The sequence below is a fragment of the Corvus cornix genome, chromosome Z (genome assembly GCF_000738735.6).
Source record: "Corvus cornix cornix isolate S_Up_H32 chromosome Z, ASM73873v5, whole genome shotgun sequence".
Lineage (NCBI taxonomy): Eukaryota > Metazoa > Chordata > Aves > Passeriformes > Corvidae > Corvus > Corvus cornix.
The window spans coordinates 49,895,849-49,912,700 of record NC_046357.1 but is presented as its reverse complement, the minus strand read 5'-3'; the positions used below and the strand labels follow the sequence as shown (position 1 = coordinate 49,912,700).

Below are 16,852 nucleotides of genomic sequence, written 5' to 3'. Positions count from 1 at the left end.
CTGTCTGGCCAAACAGGGAAGCAGCACCCCTGAAGGGCTCTGGTAGGTTTCTGAGAAATGTTAGGACCAATAGGGGCAGTAATGTTTCTGCACCATACTGAGATACCCAAGTAAGAATGACCTTATATCAAAGGTGCCTGTCATGTACTTCACTGTGAGTTAGAGGAAATTATTATTTCTATTAAGCAGATTTATGGCCAAATGTTATGTGAAACACTGTTCACTATTCATTTCCCATTGTCTCCTTCAGGCTCAGGAAGAGCAATATTATCCCATCTTCATTGTAACAGTTAACCTGCTGTTGGCTCATCCCAAACTCACAATGCAACTTTCTCTTCCTCTTTCCCACTGAAAGTGATTTCGCCTTATTCTTTTCCCCTTCCCAGCCAATATATCTCAGTAAGGTCCAAACAAATGACTTTGGAGCCCTCATGCAGCTTTGCACTCCCAAGGCAAGCTATTATGTCAACAACTTGTTTGAAACACAAAATGAAGAAGAAAATCCTGCAACACTGCTAGAAGCTGCATTACTAGGGCTTAGACTGAAAACAGACACAGAATTTACCAGATTTTCCAGTCATCTCTAGGCTCTTCTCTTGAGTGACAACTTCAGAATAAAGATGGCACAGGGATTCTACACTTGGTAAATCCAAAACATGATGGGCCAAATTTGGATTAGGCAGAAGCTCAGTGTCCACCATGGCTCTTCATAGAATCATAGGATATCCTGAGCTGGAACCGACCCATAAGGATCACTGAAGTCCAGCTCCAGCCCCCGCACAGGACACCCCAAGAATCACACCATGTGCCATGAGTGTTTTCCAAAAGCTTCTTGAGCTCCATCAGGCCTGATGCTGTGATCACTGCCCTGGGGAGCCTGTTCCAGTGCCCAGCCACCCTCCGGGTGAAGAACCTTCTTCTACTGTCCGACCTAAACCTCCCCTGACACAACTTCCGGCCATTCCCTTGGGCCCTGTCACTGGTCTCCACAGAGAAGAGATCAGTGTCTGCCCTTCCTCTTCCCCTCATGAGGAAGTTGTAGATTGCGATGAGGTTGTAGATTGTGACTCCTCCAGGCAAGCCAAGCGACCTCAGACACTCTTCACATGGTTTCTGCTCTAAGCCCTTCATCATCTTTGTAGCCCTCTTTTGGATGCCTCCTAATACCTTTAGATCCTTCTTATATTGTGGTGCTCAGCAATGCAAAGAGTACTTCAGATGTTTTTTTCTTTTGAAATTATTTAAGATATCGCAAGCAATGTAAAACATGTACTAAAGTGGTAAAGCTTAAGTGAGATAAATGAATTTATCTATATACATATCAATATCTCAGAGCAAAATGCCATTGGTGTAAATGAGTTAAAAAGTGTCTGTCAACAGCAACTTGTATGAAATGATACTTGTAAGAAATATGAAGAGTGTAGTAGAGGAGATGCATGCAAACACATGGAAGCAGGGAAAACAACTCATAGGAGGAATGAAGTAAACTGAATCTCCAGTTTGGTGGAATGCTCTTTTTTTCTCTCCATAATGCATCCACTGTGGCATTTAAACTGCATGTTAATCATAGAACAGCAAACTGCAGAACTGGTGCAGGTTTTGTAATGAGATACGTCCATTACTGAACCAATTTGCAATGTGTAACTCACACCACTCTTAAGTGATTACTCTGACCAAGTGGATGCTGGCCTGATTTATGTTACACAAATCTCATTTAAGTGGAAAAAATCTCAACTGCATAGTTTAGATCCAAATTCAATTCAACTTTTACTTTACTGCTGCAACATGTATGATTGTATCTGCACCTTACAAGGCTGTTCAAATTATCAAAAAAACTTTGTAGCCTGCATAAATGAACAGAACAATATCACTATACATGAAACATACCTGGGCTTGGGCACTCGTTCATCCGGAACTGGTGTCCATGTGGAATCTGGAGACTTTTGTTCTTTAAACCTCCCAGTAAACACATTGGCAATGTCAAGCATGTCATAGGCACAGACTGCAGAGCCAGGGATGCTGCAAAGTGACATTTCCCAGAAATTGTTACTCATTCTGCAGTTATGCATAAAACCTTGAGTGAAAAATATGCTCTGTAGAAGTCTTCCTGTCACAGGTTACTCAATTCTGAACTCTGAATCTGGTACCGACGGGAAAAGCCAGCCCCATGGAAAAGCCGGAATACCAATCAGCAGGCAGCTCCTGCCAAGAGAATTTAATTCAAAGCCTCTACAGAAAGAAGTAATTGCAATAATCTTGAAGAAGGGAAAGAATCTGTGAAACTCTGGCTATCACTGGCAATGCATGAGGAGTAATGGCCAGTCTCATTCAGAACCCATTACTTGGAAATTCTAAGTCACAACATCTCTCAGTACCAACTCTTGTAGTCCCTGCCATGCCTCAAAACCACACCACAGACAGTTCAGAAGTTGGTTCTAATCAAACTGGAAGTGTGCTGCAATGTGCCATTGACCTGGCTTTTACATGTAATTTGTTCATGCTCCCACAGCCTGACATCCACAAAGGGCTCCCAGTGAAAAGGAGTTAACTATGCTCAGGAATTTGCTCTACTCAATGAAATGTAAAGAGCTTACAGAAACAAATTTGATGTTTATTTTAAGATCATAGCATTGCAAATTTCAACTTTTTGAATACTTGCATGCAACTGCATGACAGCATTGTCCAAACATAGCTATATTCTTACCTACATACTTTCTGAAAGGCTTATGGGTTTACCATGGTCAGTCGCTTGGAAGTATGAAATATTCATTTATCACTCATTCCTTTTTTTTTGTACGTGAACTACTGTATTTGTGTCTGACTTCCATCACTTAATTTTATTGGGTAAATAGCATGAACCCAGCTGGCTGAGGCTTTCAATACTGCTCTTAGCTAGTAGGTTATTACACATCAAAGAAAAAATGTAGGAACTATAATACTGTTACAGAGGATTAAGCTAAACTCCTAAAGGTATATAAATTGATAAAAAAACAACCCTTTGAATAGTAAAAAATTTCAAAATGCTTTTTACTGAAGAAAAACAACAAGTAGGGAGACAGTACAGTAGTCTTACTTTGATCTCCACAGGTTTGTCTTTTTATATGGAAGGAAACTTTAAAGCTCTTTATTAATTGATACTACACAGCAGGAGTTTTAAAAGGAGGCAGCCATACTTATGTTGATATAAGAGATGGTCAAGGATTTATTTGGACACACAGAGGACCTCTAGAAGACAGCTCAAGATCCACTCCAGCTAGAATATTTTGCACATTGCTGAATTAAGTCCTAAAGAAAAAAAACAACCATAAAATCTTGGGGTGTGTTACACACAACTGAAAGTGCTGACACCCACGCTCAACACACAACTACACACTGGTGGAGGCATTGCCATGGTGAAAGGACTGCAACATCTTTTACTCTGGAGGGTGGCAGATTGCAGGATGGAGCACTGTGGGTCACAGCCAAGGAGGTCCAAGCCACCTCTAAACTATTGGACTAAAGCTCATCACTAGCTTCTGCCCAAGTGACCTCTGATGAGACTGAGGAATCTCTTTCACTTCACTCTAGAAGGAAATTTTGTTCCAGAGACCAAGGGTATTTCTTGCAACTTTACTTTAGTGGAGGAGGAATGGGAGAGATGGTTCCATGTCAAAAGTAGGTTTCATAGAACTACAGAATCACAGAACATCCTGAATTGGAAGTGACTCACAAGGGTCACTGAAGTCCAGCTTCTCCTGCACAGGACACCCGAAGAATCGTACCATGTGCCTGATAGCATTGTCCAGGTGGTCCTTGATCTCTGTCAGGCTTGGTCCTGTGACTACTTTCCTGGGGAGCCTGTTTAGTGCCCAACCACCCTCTGGGTGAAGAACCTTTTCCAAATATCCAGACTAAACCTCTATGACTCAGCTTCCTTGAGTCCTCTTAGAGGTCACCAGAGAGCAGAGATTAGTTCCTGCCCCTCCTCTTCACCTCATGAGGAAGCTCTGAACTGCTGTGAGGTCTTCCCTCAGTCTTATCTTCTCCAGGCTGAACAAACCAAGTGGCCTCATTCACTCCTCATATGACTTCCCCTCAAGCCCTTCACCATCTTTGTAGCTCCCCTTTGGATGCTCTCCAATACCTTCAGATCCTTCTAATACTGTGGCACCCAAAGCTGCCCCCAGCACTTGAGGTGATGCTTTCCCAGTGCAGAGCAGAGCGGGACAATCCCCTCCCTTGCCCAGCTGGCGATGCTGGGCCTGATGTCCCCCAGGACACACTTGGCCCTCCTGGCTGCCAGGTCTGCTAATAAGCTGTCTCCAAGAAGATATGCCTTCCTGTCATCTTCAGTGTCTGGCAAAACCTTGAGCCTACAAAATAGTATTTTTCTTTTTACACCAAGTACTTAGATTTTAAAATGCTTAAGGAAAAGAATTATTCATGACACACCACAGAAAATACTAGCAGAGTGGGAGGACAATCTCAATTTTGAGATAATTGTGAGACACAATCTATTTTCTGATGTTGCATCTCTATTTGTTCACCTGTTTTTACTATGCCAGATTGCATGAAAAGAGATCATTTTAGTTTAAGCCTGTATTCCCTATTGGTGGCATAATTATTGCACTGCAGTTCCTATTGTTTTGATGTCAAAAGCAGTGATTATAGATTACAGGCCCAGGCTTACTCGCATCTGAAGTCAGTCCTGGCTTTGACCAGAGGTGGCAAGGGTACAGCAAAACTAAATGAATTTCATCAATAAAATTCCTCTTTCAGCTCAAATGTTACTCTGTGAAACTGCGATATATTTTGTAATTAGAATGCTACTATTTTTTAAATTTCTCTGGGAGTTCACAATAATTAGATACAGTTATTCTTCTAATAACTTCCAGAGAAACATGCTATAAAAGTGTAAATCTCTACAGATGAACGGATGCTTTTGGATAACCATGCAAACAATGTTTTGGGTTAAACACAGAAGGTGTTCTGGGGACCCTCCTTTCCAGCAAGCAAGACCTTGGTTCTCCTGGGAGAGTCAGGGGGCAGCAGGGTCAATGCAGGGTCAAGGATCAAGCAAGAGTTACCAGGGATGCATGAAATAAAGAGAAAGAGATAACGCGGTTCTTGGAGGTTTAGATATAAACAGGACAGACTCAGTCCTTTCTTTCTGAGGAAAAAATACCGTATTTTCTCTTTGGAATAATACTTTGCAAGTTACAAGCTGCAACACTTCTTGGTGGTTAGTGTGAACTATTCCCATAAAGAAAAGTATGTCTGAGGAATGTGTCCAGATAGTAAATGAGTGAAAGCTGCTCCAAGTCATCAGGTATGAAATGCAGTAAGCAATACCAGGGTACCTTGAAATTAAACACAAACTATCGGTAAGCACAGAGTACATAAAAATTACATTGTACGAGCAATCACTTCTTGTGCTTGCATAAAGTAAAAAGAAAGTGCAATGGAAAGCAAAACACAAAGGTAAAAGGTAAAAGGTTAAAGGTTATTGTGACTATTACCTATTATATGGAGTGGAGAATGTTGCTAAAACAACATCCCGGCCATTGAAATGGATAACATCTGTAACTGACTGCAGTATGTTAAAGTAGAAGTGTGAGTCGCCAGGAACTGAGCAGTTCAACCGAGCCTTGAGAAAGGAAGTCCACTGTTTTTCCAGCACTCGCTGAGATCCTCCCATGTCATTTTTGCAAACCTGGGCCACCCTCGGGAAAACCACCTGGAAGGAATAGAGCAAAAATAATGGAGAAAATTAAGTGTTTGCTTGAACTAAAGACTTTGTTGGAATACTGCTTTTAAAACACTTGGAATAACACAGCAAGGCGCTTAATTTAATACCACTTTTCTATAATCTGTGACAAATAAGAAACAGAAAAATTAGGCTTTGGAACAGTGTGCTATGAAAGATAAGACTGTGGCATTTACTATACAGCCATAAATCCTTCAGGAGATCTGTTCTCAACCCATATAAAACTTATTTCCATACAGACTGCTTAGCTTTCTATTTCCCCAAACAAAAGCACATTTCATATTCACAATCCCTGCAACCCACACTGCTGCTCAGATTCTTGTGTTTTCAGCACTTGAAAACTATGCAAATCTTGCTCGGCTTTTATTCCTGCTCTTCACCTTCGTGACCTTGGTCAGCTTTTCTGACTGCTTAGTCAGAGAGCTATTGTGAAATTAGCAAAAATGCAGAAAGCGTTTAATTATTCTTTGCAGAATGGCAGAGAACAAAATTCCTACCCATGTTTACTCAGCACTCTAATTCATATTTCTTACATAAAAATTTCTTCCTGCTTTGGAATCCATTTTTAACAATTATCTACTATGCTGAACTAACTACATTAGCCTTGTGCTTTTTATAATTTCAGAAAAGAGACTCCAGCATACACCATCACTGTAAGAAACCACACAGTTTCCTTTCAAGACAGTGCAATGTTTCACTCCAGCCAACCTTTTGGCTTGAGCAATAGGAATCTTCTCAAAATGCTGACCTTGTCATCATGATTTATGGTTCTCATTTCAAGGTCACTCGTAACAGCATTGGTCCAAGAATAGCGTAAGTTTTCCTCCTCCTGAATCTGACAAAATCATTCAAGGCAATGTGTTCGCCCTTACCTTTCCCATGCTGTTGTACTCCACTGCTATTTCCCGGAAGAAGAAGTATATGTAATTGCCATAGTCAACTGCCTGAACAAAGTACGGTTCTAGAAGAAAACAACAACCCAAGACATCTGATTTAGGCACCACGTACAGGATCCAGCATGCACAGAGAAGCCAAATACATTCACACTTAACATCCAGAGGTGAAATGTCTGCATTTGACAAACTTGATCAGTTTTCAGAATGAACAAATCACTGCCAGAAAAGAATCACTGTCTGGGGACAGGAGAGCTGGGAACAAGTCTGTGCAACATCACTGCAGGGTAGTTAAGTCTCTGCCACTAATACGTCTGCCCTGCATGGAGTAAGAGGAAAGGTAAACAGGCATTTATAACTGTATGCCTGAGGGGTCCAAGCAGTGCTCTTTATGGCATGCAGGCTGTGAGCTGAGGGAATAACAAACCACGTAACTGTTTCTGCCCACACGTGTCTGTAGCAGCAAGCAAAGTGGGACAGCTAAAGTTGACACCTGGCAAAACATTTCTGCATGCAGAAAAATACTTGAAACTATGGCTTTGCTCTCTGTTAAAATCACTCCAAATGCTAACAATTCTTAACACCTACATGAAGATAAACAGCACGGTCCTTAACAATGAGGGCATTTACAGCACAGAAATTGCCTAATTCAATGGCAGCAATACAATCCTTAAGAACCGTAACAGAAAGGCTTTGTGCAATATCCCCATAATTTTAGTTTCATTAATGAATCTTAACATTACAGGACAAACCTTCTATACTTCATAAAGCCTTGATTGTTACCTAACAGCGCTGTGGCAGGAATATTTTCAAACACAGCCCAAGTACACAGAGCCCTGCAAGGTCCAACTTTTACATCCAACAGATGTAAACTGGTGGATTTCAGCTTGGAAAGCTCACTGTAATACATATTCTGATATACCCAGCTCACAGCTTCTGTCAGGTCCAGTAACTTTGGGTCAGGAGAAGAGTGAAAGAGATAAACAGATCAGTGTAAGCAAGAGATGTAATCTACTTCCTTCTTTCTGCCAGAAAGCATTGGTGAAATGACATGACAAAGAGGTCTGTCAGAAATCCAAGACTCCTCAGAGATGCTGCTTTTTTCTCCTTGTTTGTTTATCTACCTTTCAACCACTTGGAGTCATGTTTAACTGTCCGCAGGGTTGGGCTGTCTCCAAGGCTCCGGTATATTACTGCATCTATTGCAAGGAAGTCGGTCACTGTGGCAGAATACAGTTTTCCCTCTGGGGAGGAAGGAAAGAAGAAACAAGGGGGGAGGAGCATTAGAAATAATAAAATTGCCTTCTCTCATCAGTCACATGAGAAGGGGGGAAACAAAACCATCACAGTCTACTTAGGAACACTGAAGGAAGGCAAAAATCCAGCTAGGTAAATGGAACTGAGTACTGAACAAGCAAGTCACTCACCACTTTGCAAAATGGTAATTTCAGAGGGCTGCTATAGGAGAAAATAACCTTATGGAATAATTCTTCCTTGTCTTAGGTATGTCACACTGAACTACTCTATCCAGTCACATGTTCCTAGTTAAATGCTCAGAAATTCTGCCTAGGTATGTCAACAAAACAAGCATAACAGAACTCTTAGTTTTAACTGGGAGTGCAAACCAGACAGGGCTTGAAGACTGTGAGCTAATTGACACTTATGAAAATTTCTCCCCTTGAGAGCACTTCTGCTCTGTCAGAGATCACTAACAAAAAATTAAATAGCATGCTGGGAGCCATGCTGAAACAGGAATGCAAAGAGATGGGGGAGGATTGCCCATCAATATTTCTTTTCTAGCATGTATTTTAGGCATTTCCTGCATGCATTATGCATTCCTCTCTCCTAAAGAATGGAGGAGAAGTGATAAGAAAGGGCCTACAAAATGGCACCCAAAGGACAACCAAAACAAACAAAACTATAAGGACATAAAAGCATAAGCCTCAGCAACATTTTTAAATTTAATTTTTTGTCTAATCTGTTTGCAGGTCATGGTAACTGTACAGGACTGTTGTCATGTGTGAGATAGGTCTTGGAACATGCTGTCTGCTAGAACCACAAGCACTGCAGCACGAGCACACCAACTTGTGTCTCTATTGTGTCTGCATAAAAATCAGAATTGTCTACATCTCCTTCGACAGAAATGATGTTGGTGCCTTAAAGGCACCAGCACTGAGGACATACCCAGGACAAAGCAGAGAGGCTTCTATTGGTCAAGCACTCCTCACTATACTTTAACCCAACATTTAATTTAAGACTGAGAGGGAATCTCATTAATGCATAGGACTATCTCAAAGGCAGCTGCCAAGAGGATGGTGCCAGACTCTTTTCAGCGGTGCCCTGTGACAGGACAGGCCGTAAACTAAAACACAAGAAGATCCACCTCAATACAAGGAAGGATTTCTTTACATTGAGGGTGGCAGAGCACTGGAACAGGCTTCCCCCAGAGGTTGTGGAGTCTCCGTCTCTGGAGACATTCAAACCCCACCTGGGCACATTCCTCTGTCACTTGCTGTAGGTGACCCTGCCTTGGCAAGGGGGGTTGGGCTGGATGATTTCCAGAGCTGCCTTCCAACCCTAACAACTCTGTGAGTCTGTGAATTTCAGCTCCAGATTTAAAGTTCAGACTGTTTTTTATTAGGAGGACTGTATGCTTTGTTCTGACTTACGCAATTCTTGTCCTTATTTGGCTACCTAAGAATGATAATTTTTTCTTAGCAAAACAGAAAAAATATTTACAGCATGCCTTCCCTCCCCCCCATCCCCCAAATTCAAAATAGAATAAAAAGCTGAATTGTTTAGATAGAGATGTCTGAACTCATGTTAATACAGCCACATATTTATTTTCTTTCCTGCCAAGTTCCTGTGACCAACTACAATTCACACATATCAGCTGCAATAGCTGCAGGCTGCAAGAAGAGCCATATTCATGTAAGTGCATCCAACAAACTCAGATGACCTGGATTAGTGCCCTAAACTGTTCTGAAACTGTTTTTCACTGCACTCTGAAAAGTTAGCACAGGTATCAATACGTATGACACATAAAACAGTGATTTTCTGAAGCCAGAAGATTTATGGGGCATATTCTACAAATATTTATTTGAATTGTATCAAATTTATTCTGAATCACCATGAGGGAGCATGATCCTTTCTATAAATATTCTCTTTACTTTCAAATAATGTGAGGGTTTCTTCAGCAACAAAGCCGGAGTCATCTTACTGAACTTCATCTGCATTCAAAGTGAATGTTTACAGTGGGCTGGTCATAAATGCTTTCTTGGCCAGTACAGTGAGAAAGACCCTTCTGAAAGGTCATTCAGACTGCACTAAGGATAGGGAGTCTGAGATATACGGGAAAAATGTTTCTCTGAAGGTGTTTCTCTTTTTCCATGCTTTATGAATTACCTGCTACAATTAGAGAATTTCTACTATATATTCCTGTGACTGTAATTAAGAAATCACATAATACCACTATCATCATCACCATTATCTTTGAAACAAAAGGACCTATTTATTTACACTATAAAGAGTTAAAAAAAAATTGAAATAAAAAAAATTGAAATAAAATCTCTCCTTTGTGAGGCAGATGATGATACCTCTAACAGAGTAGTACTTAAGAGAGCCCTTTGGGTATAGACCCATTTGAGAATGGCTGAAATACTTGCACATTCTCAATCTTCAGAGAAATAGCTTAAGTATTTCCATGTAAGCACCCAGGCTCTGCTTTATAGCATCACACCTGCTGAAGAGGACTCACATTACCATGGATGACTTCTTTATTATCTTCACCACCTATCTTACAGCTAGATCTAGGAAAAGATCAGCAGGATTCACACTAAGAGAAGTTCAATAAAGAAACAATTTAATCAGGAAGTCATGAAGAGATAGACAAAAATACCACACAACCAACAGCCAAAATTAACCTCATTTATAAGATCTCACTTTTTCTAACTATTATAGTACAAATCAGAGCTAACACTGTTCTCCTGCATGCAGCATAAATTACCACTGACCAATAAAGTTCTCTCCTTTGTCTACAGCAGCTCGTAAGACCATATTAAGATGTTTTCAGGTTAAAAAAAAAAATCCCCTTCCCCTTCCTCCTAGATCTAGAAAAGGGCATGCCACAGCATTTTCCCTAACTTCCTGTTATTATGAATATATCCTGCTTAATTCTTATTAAAGCTTACACAAGCTTTGACTTCCTTTGACGTTCATAGAAGCTGGATGCAGCCAGAAATGGTGCCTTACACTGGCCATATTATCAAGAATACAGGAAATACTGAAATATTGATCCAGGAAACTGAGGCTTCATGCAATGTTGATGATAGTGAGCTCCAGAGATAGGAAGGCTTTTTTGCTAGGGATTTCCTTATGCCCCCTATTTTTAGTCACTGTTCACTCCCCTTGACACCTTTTAGATTTAGGCATTCTGGGCTCAAGCAAGAGGCACAGCGTTCTCACAAGCCTGGACTGCAGAACAAAAAGTAAAAACTTTGTTTCTGTCATTTTACCTGCAAACAATGCAACGTTGGCATGCTTTGCATCATAGGGGCACCTGGCCATTCCACTGAATTCTTCTTCCAGGTACTCCAAGGTATCCATCTGAAAAATGAAAGGGAGCTCCTCAGATAGAGAAACAAAACTTCTCACCCAGAATGAGGCTTATGACAGTGTTTCCTCTTGTCAGAGCAGAGGAGAAGGCCCTTTCTCTAACTTTACTCCTGACTATGAACTAAAAACCTGACAAGAATCATAGTAATAAATAAAAGGAGTCTGAAAAAAGTATGCCCAGTAAGTCAGGAATTCTTTCGGAGCTAATCACTCTCACCTTGACACATTTTACAAAAGTCTTCAGTCTATATTTTATCTGTACACAAGTTTTGTGTTTTGAACTTTAGCAGGCTATGTGGTGTGTGGTTCTGGCAAGGCTCCAAAATTTATCCTCAACAGTGACCCAACAGAAGCGCTCTTAGACACAGAAAAGACTGCAAACCACAGCAGTCAGAAGAAACAACACTAGGACAATTATCTCTGTGTGCATTTTTCTCCCCCAAGTTCAGAGATCCTTCTGCTCTAGTCTCAACAATCGTGCTCTCTTCCTTGATTTGCATATTCAGAAAGATGCTCCTCAAGTTTCACTATATCAGTTGAGGTCTGTGTCACAGAGAAATCCTCTTAACATCAGGCAAGAATTAGTCGGTGCAGGAATTGTAAATTCTGAGGCTTATATGTAACTCCTGGGAAATAAATTCACCCTGGGCACTGATAATGACACAAATATACAGATTGACTATACATGAAGTTCAAGCAGGTTTAGTGAGCTAAGGGAGAATCGTACACCTCTTACCTCTTTAAGATTCTTATACTACTTTATTTTGGGAATAAGAACCTTTGTAGCATATTCAGGTTACTTGTCCAGCTCATACCGTATAGATCACATACAGTAAAAATTCACAGAGCATGAAAAATAAGCCACATCACCCCATCAACAACTTAAATCAACTTTTAATTCATATGTTACAGCTTCTAAGTCCCTCGGTGTATGATTTGGCATCATTTGTTTTCTGTCATATACTCTTCCTGGTCAAAATCCAGTCTGAGGGGAGTTAGTTGTGTTTACTCAAAGTCTGAAAAGCATTTCATGTGATAGTGAGAGGAAATGAGTTACAGTCCTGAGTAACTTTTCCTGCACCAAGCTCCACACCCTGGGCTCATCCTCACAACCATTGGCATGCTTAAGGGACAGCCTTGCTTTCTGTTTGGCACGTTTAGTTCTCTCTCTGTATAATGAAGAAATACATGGAGGAAAAGCCAGGGCAGGTGTTACAGAGGGATCATTATCCAGCCCTGCATCACGGGGAATGAAAATTCTGGAGTAAGGGTGAGGAAGCCATTTATATGCCTCACATGAGGATGCCAAAGAAATCGGTAGTTGTATCTAAAAGACAACTTCCTAGCAAGGGGACTGGCTGAGATTTGTTAGCCTCATTAATGGCATTCAGAGAAAAAAAATTACAAACTGTACTAGAAGACGAAATACAGCCCTGAGAGATCAAGAAGCTTCATTGCATACTAGGAGCAGGCAAGGAAAGAAAGAATAAAATAAACAGCTGTTAACAGAGCAGCTAACTGTACCTCACAGTTACCATGACAGGCTTGTATTCTTACTCAAATTTGGTTCTTCCTCCACTGACTGGAAGAAAATGCTACCCTGCTCTTCTCTCCCATGTTTTCTAAACTGCAGCCAATATAGTGGCTAAATGAGGTAAAGTAGCATTGCACAAAAATCAAGGAAGAGCAGCAGACACAGTGAATACCACTGGGGAAGTAGTTTTCCTGGATGTTAACGTCTTTATTCTGTTTTTTTACTGTAACTCTGAACCCAAAAACTGAATGAGAATTGTGATTTTGTCAGGAGCAGCATTAGTAAAACTGATTTTTATTTTTCCAGAAAAAAGATGAGAAATGACTTGTGGGACATAACAGTGCCTAGAAAAGCAGAACCTGGATGTCAAATGCCTAAACAAATTCATTTTGAAGCTACTCCAGAGACATCCAGTGTTGGGAGTCATATCACAATACAGTGGTGAAAGCCTAAAAAAATGGCAAATATTTGAATGAAGGGGTCCTGTTGGGATGCAGATTACTGAGACACACTATGCCAAAGGAATAAATTGGCTTCAGGGCATAATGTCAAGAATGCATGGACCAGCACAGTTTTCTACACTGCTCTAGATAACGTTTTGGCTTTGCAGATCCCCAGCTAGTGAGGAATACCTCACTGTTCTGCTGTATTGTTCCTTGTGGAGATTTGCTCTTCAAACATTTCCACAGCACACAATCCCATAGGATCTCCTCAGTGTCCCTATCCAGGGGACTCACAAGAAACTCAGGTTTTGCTTGCATGGCCTGAAGCATCCTGAGAACTGGTTTTGAGATTGAGAACAGTACAACATAAATTTAAAAACATGCTACTCAGAACCAATAACCCCCAATATTAGTCTATGACTTGATGTGGGTGTCAGTGGCAAGCTGAGGAACTTTCTCAGGAGTGACTACATCCACAAGCAAGGATCTGAAGGACTCCGCGCCTATGGAGGACAATGTAAAGTGGCAATAGTCTTGATGTGCAGGAGTTGCAAAGAACTACGTCTTTAGTCTGAGATATTCTCAGAAACCCAATCAACATTGAACTTGGCAGCACTGAAATAAGTCAGGATAAATGTTTCAGAGTTGAGTGGTGCACAGTTGAATGACAACCTCGTGCTGCTGCCAACATAGTCACAATAAATCCAACCAAAAGACAAGGCATAAGGGAAATCCCAGAAACAGATTACATACCTTGTAGTTTCTGCAAGAAGGGTTGAATGCATTCGTTCCGCAGATAAACAGTGTATCCTCATTTCTTTTTAGGAGAACCTTAATAAAGTTATGACATTCATCCTGAAGAAAAATAATAAAATCTATTTCAACTACTGAATTTTGGGCATCTGTTTTTATGTTTAAGCCGTGATATTTCATTGTCAGGTTTAAAATTAAATTGGCTGGTACCAAATTGGCTGTGATATTCTGGCCGTATTTTGTCTATGTTTAACTGACAATGAGCAAGTTCTAATTAATTTATATTCTAGTGGTTTAAAAATTACAAAGAACTGAAAATACAGCATTCGTATCACAGGTCTTAGTTTGCTGTTGTTGACAAAGGTGAATTTTGTTTGAAAACTGTTGCTTTCCTCAAGAGTGAAAAGTCTGATCTTTTTGTCACCCATGTTGCTGTCACACAGTGACATCACCACCACTATATACTGGCATAAAGTATCTGTAACTAGAAGGGGAAGTAGATGTAAGTAATCAAAGAGTCTGCATCTAATTATGATACTACTTGTGCCAGTCATAGGTTACAGTAGGGCAAAACTGCTGTGAGAAATAGTCCTTCTACAACAACCACACACTTGTGCTTTCTGATGCTTTGCCTGAACTCAGTAAATTCCCACAGGGTTATGGACAGCAGCACTTGGCTTTTGAAGCAATGGTAAGCAAAATCAGTAAGCATTGTCACCTTCTCAATGCCTTAAGTATTTCAGGGTATTGCTGTGGTTTCTGTCGTAATATTTTACCACTTTCAAAGTCAACTATTTTTGCAAATTAAAGCCTTCAGTAAGTTGATGGAAAAGGCAATTACTGGTAAGAAGTGAATGGCATGATCCATTCCACATCACAGTCAGCAGCCTGAGATAATAGTGATGCAACTAAAGTGGCAGTTGCAGAAGAAATGAAAATTGCCTACCTTATGTTTTCCCTTCATTCTGCATGTGTCTACATCAGCTTGTCTAGATTTCCATGTCAATTTCTGCAAGATTCAAGAAAAATCAATTAGAACTCAGAGGTTTTTTACTTTTGATTTCAGAAGTAGAAATCCCTTAGAGGAAACTAGCTTTTGAACATACATATATTGGAAGTTTTTTGCACTCTTTCTTCATGATTAATTCACCACAACAATGAAAGTTCAGTGATGTGGAGTGTTCATTTGATTTTGTTTTGCCACCAATTCATGAGACTGGAAACCCATTCCTCTTTTTTTAAAGCCCAAACTAACAGAATTCAACAATAGGCCAACTTTGAAAACCGTGTACTTTTCTTAAAAGTACTAGATATTCTCTTCTTTTAATTAATATTGCTTACAAATCAGAATTATCATTTACGGACTATGAACCTTCACTGGATTCTAAATGAAATATGCAGTCTCAAAGACGACATTTTAGATCTGGAAAGAAATCAAATCCAGGTAATTCTTACCACTTCAATTCATCTAACAAGCTCAAAGAGTTTTCCACCTGTCAAGACATATCTGACTTTATCTGCTAACAGTCTTCCTCCAGAACATTTACAGGTAAATCCCAGCCATGATTTTTTTTTGAGATGAGTTTCAAAAAAGGTCAAATGTGGAAGGCTTATTAATTATAATAAGACTTTGTTTAAAATCATGTGGGCTAAGATGGTATCACCTTAGACACTATTGCCATGATAGTTCTCACAGTGTTCTTGATGAGTAAACTGAGGGGTCCAAGCTGAAAGAGTAACCATGAATGTTTATTTCCATTATAAGCCTAGGCCCTCACTCTTTGATGAGTAAAAAGTTCATCTTCAGCATCATTCACAGTTATAATGAAGCACTGTCCCCTCCTCCAGTGGAATTCATCCAATGCCCAAATTTGTATGATCTTCTGCTGGACCAAGGCTGTGTTTAACATATTTACACAATATGAATACACTGCAAAGGAGCTGAAGGGAGATTATTTTCAGTATGTTCATGTTAATATACAATACAGTAATGTAGACAAAGCCTTTCTTAGTTTGAATGCAACTTCCCATGGAGATAATGTGAATACATCTACAAAATGACGTTACAGTGAGATTTTATTTAGTCAGTTCTTGCATGAGTGAAAAAAATTTGTGCGCATGTAAATATGTAACTTGCTTTTTGTGATGGAAGTTTCAGTAGATGTAATTGGGATAGTATAGCTGTTATAGAAAACTGCTGCATATAAATGAAGAGATGTTTGACAGATGTTTCATCAGGGACCTCACCGTATTTCAGTACAGATTGCTTATCAGCCCAGCTAAATCACTTATCAGAAATTCACAGAGGACAAGATTGCTATTCTAGCTCTCCCCAAATATGATTAGCAATACCATCTTACTTGCTTATTATAGTTTTACAGCAGTGCTGGCAAGTTCTTTAAAACAATGTCATCATCCTATTTTATCCTAGCTTGTTCTAGTGTCCTTGGTTTCTGGGTGATGATAAAAGCTACTTACTTTGCTAAAATAAATTTCTTCTGTATGTGATGTGTCCATATCAACAGTATAAATATGGTCCCTGTAAACAAAAGGAAATGAAGTCAAATGGAGTAGTCAGACAGTTCATTTTCTGTAAGAGACCTATCTGTCACCAGATAATCCACAATCCACTTACAAAAAATCACAGGTCTTACTAGGAAACATTCCTGGCAGCATCTCCTGCTTCTCCCACAAAAGCATTTTCACATATAAACTGTTTGCCTTCCCATCAAAAAAAAAAAAAAGGTGCTACAAAACTTCGGAATAAGGTTCTTTCCCAAAAGCAATTATTTGAACAAATGAGATTTGGGAAAGTAGATGAGTCTCACATGATTTCTGCTCTATCAGTCATACAGCAGATTCCACAATC

The 16,852-nt window shown here is 40.0% G+C and overlaps 1 protein-coding gene across 6 annotated transcripts in view; it reads right to left on the bottom strand.

Annotated features, from left to right (window-relative positions):
• The window catches only part of SEMA6A (semaphorin 6A), a 129,238-nt gene that overhangs the window by 54,040 nt on the left and 58,346 nt on the right, over nt 1-16,852 (bottom strand). For all 6 annotated transcript variants that reach the window (XM_039566543.1, XM_039566540.1, XM_039566541.1 and 3 more), the window contains exons 4-11: nt 16,462-16,522; nt 14,930-14,992; nt 13,984-14,085; nt 11,154-11,244; nt 7,764-7,883; nt 6,619-6,707; nt 5,499-5,716; nt 1,888-2,019 (exon numbers count right to left, since the gene is read on the bottom strand). In XM_039566543.1, coding sequence (XP_039422477.1) covers nt 1,888-2,019; nt 5,499-5,716; nt 6,619-6,707; nt 7,764-7,883; nt 11,154-11,244; nt 13,984-14,085; nt 14,930-14,992; nt 16,462-16,522 — 876 coding nt within the window. The remainder of the gene's footprint in view (nt 1-1,887; nt 2,020-5,498; nt 5,717-6,618; nt 6,708-7,763; nt 7,884-11,153; nt 11,245-13,983; nt 14,086-14,929; nt 14,993-16,461; nt 16,523-16,852) is intronic.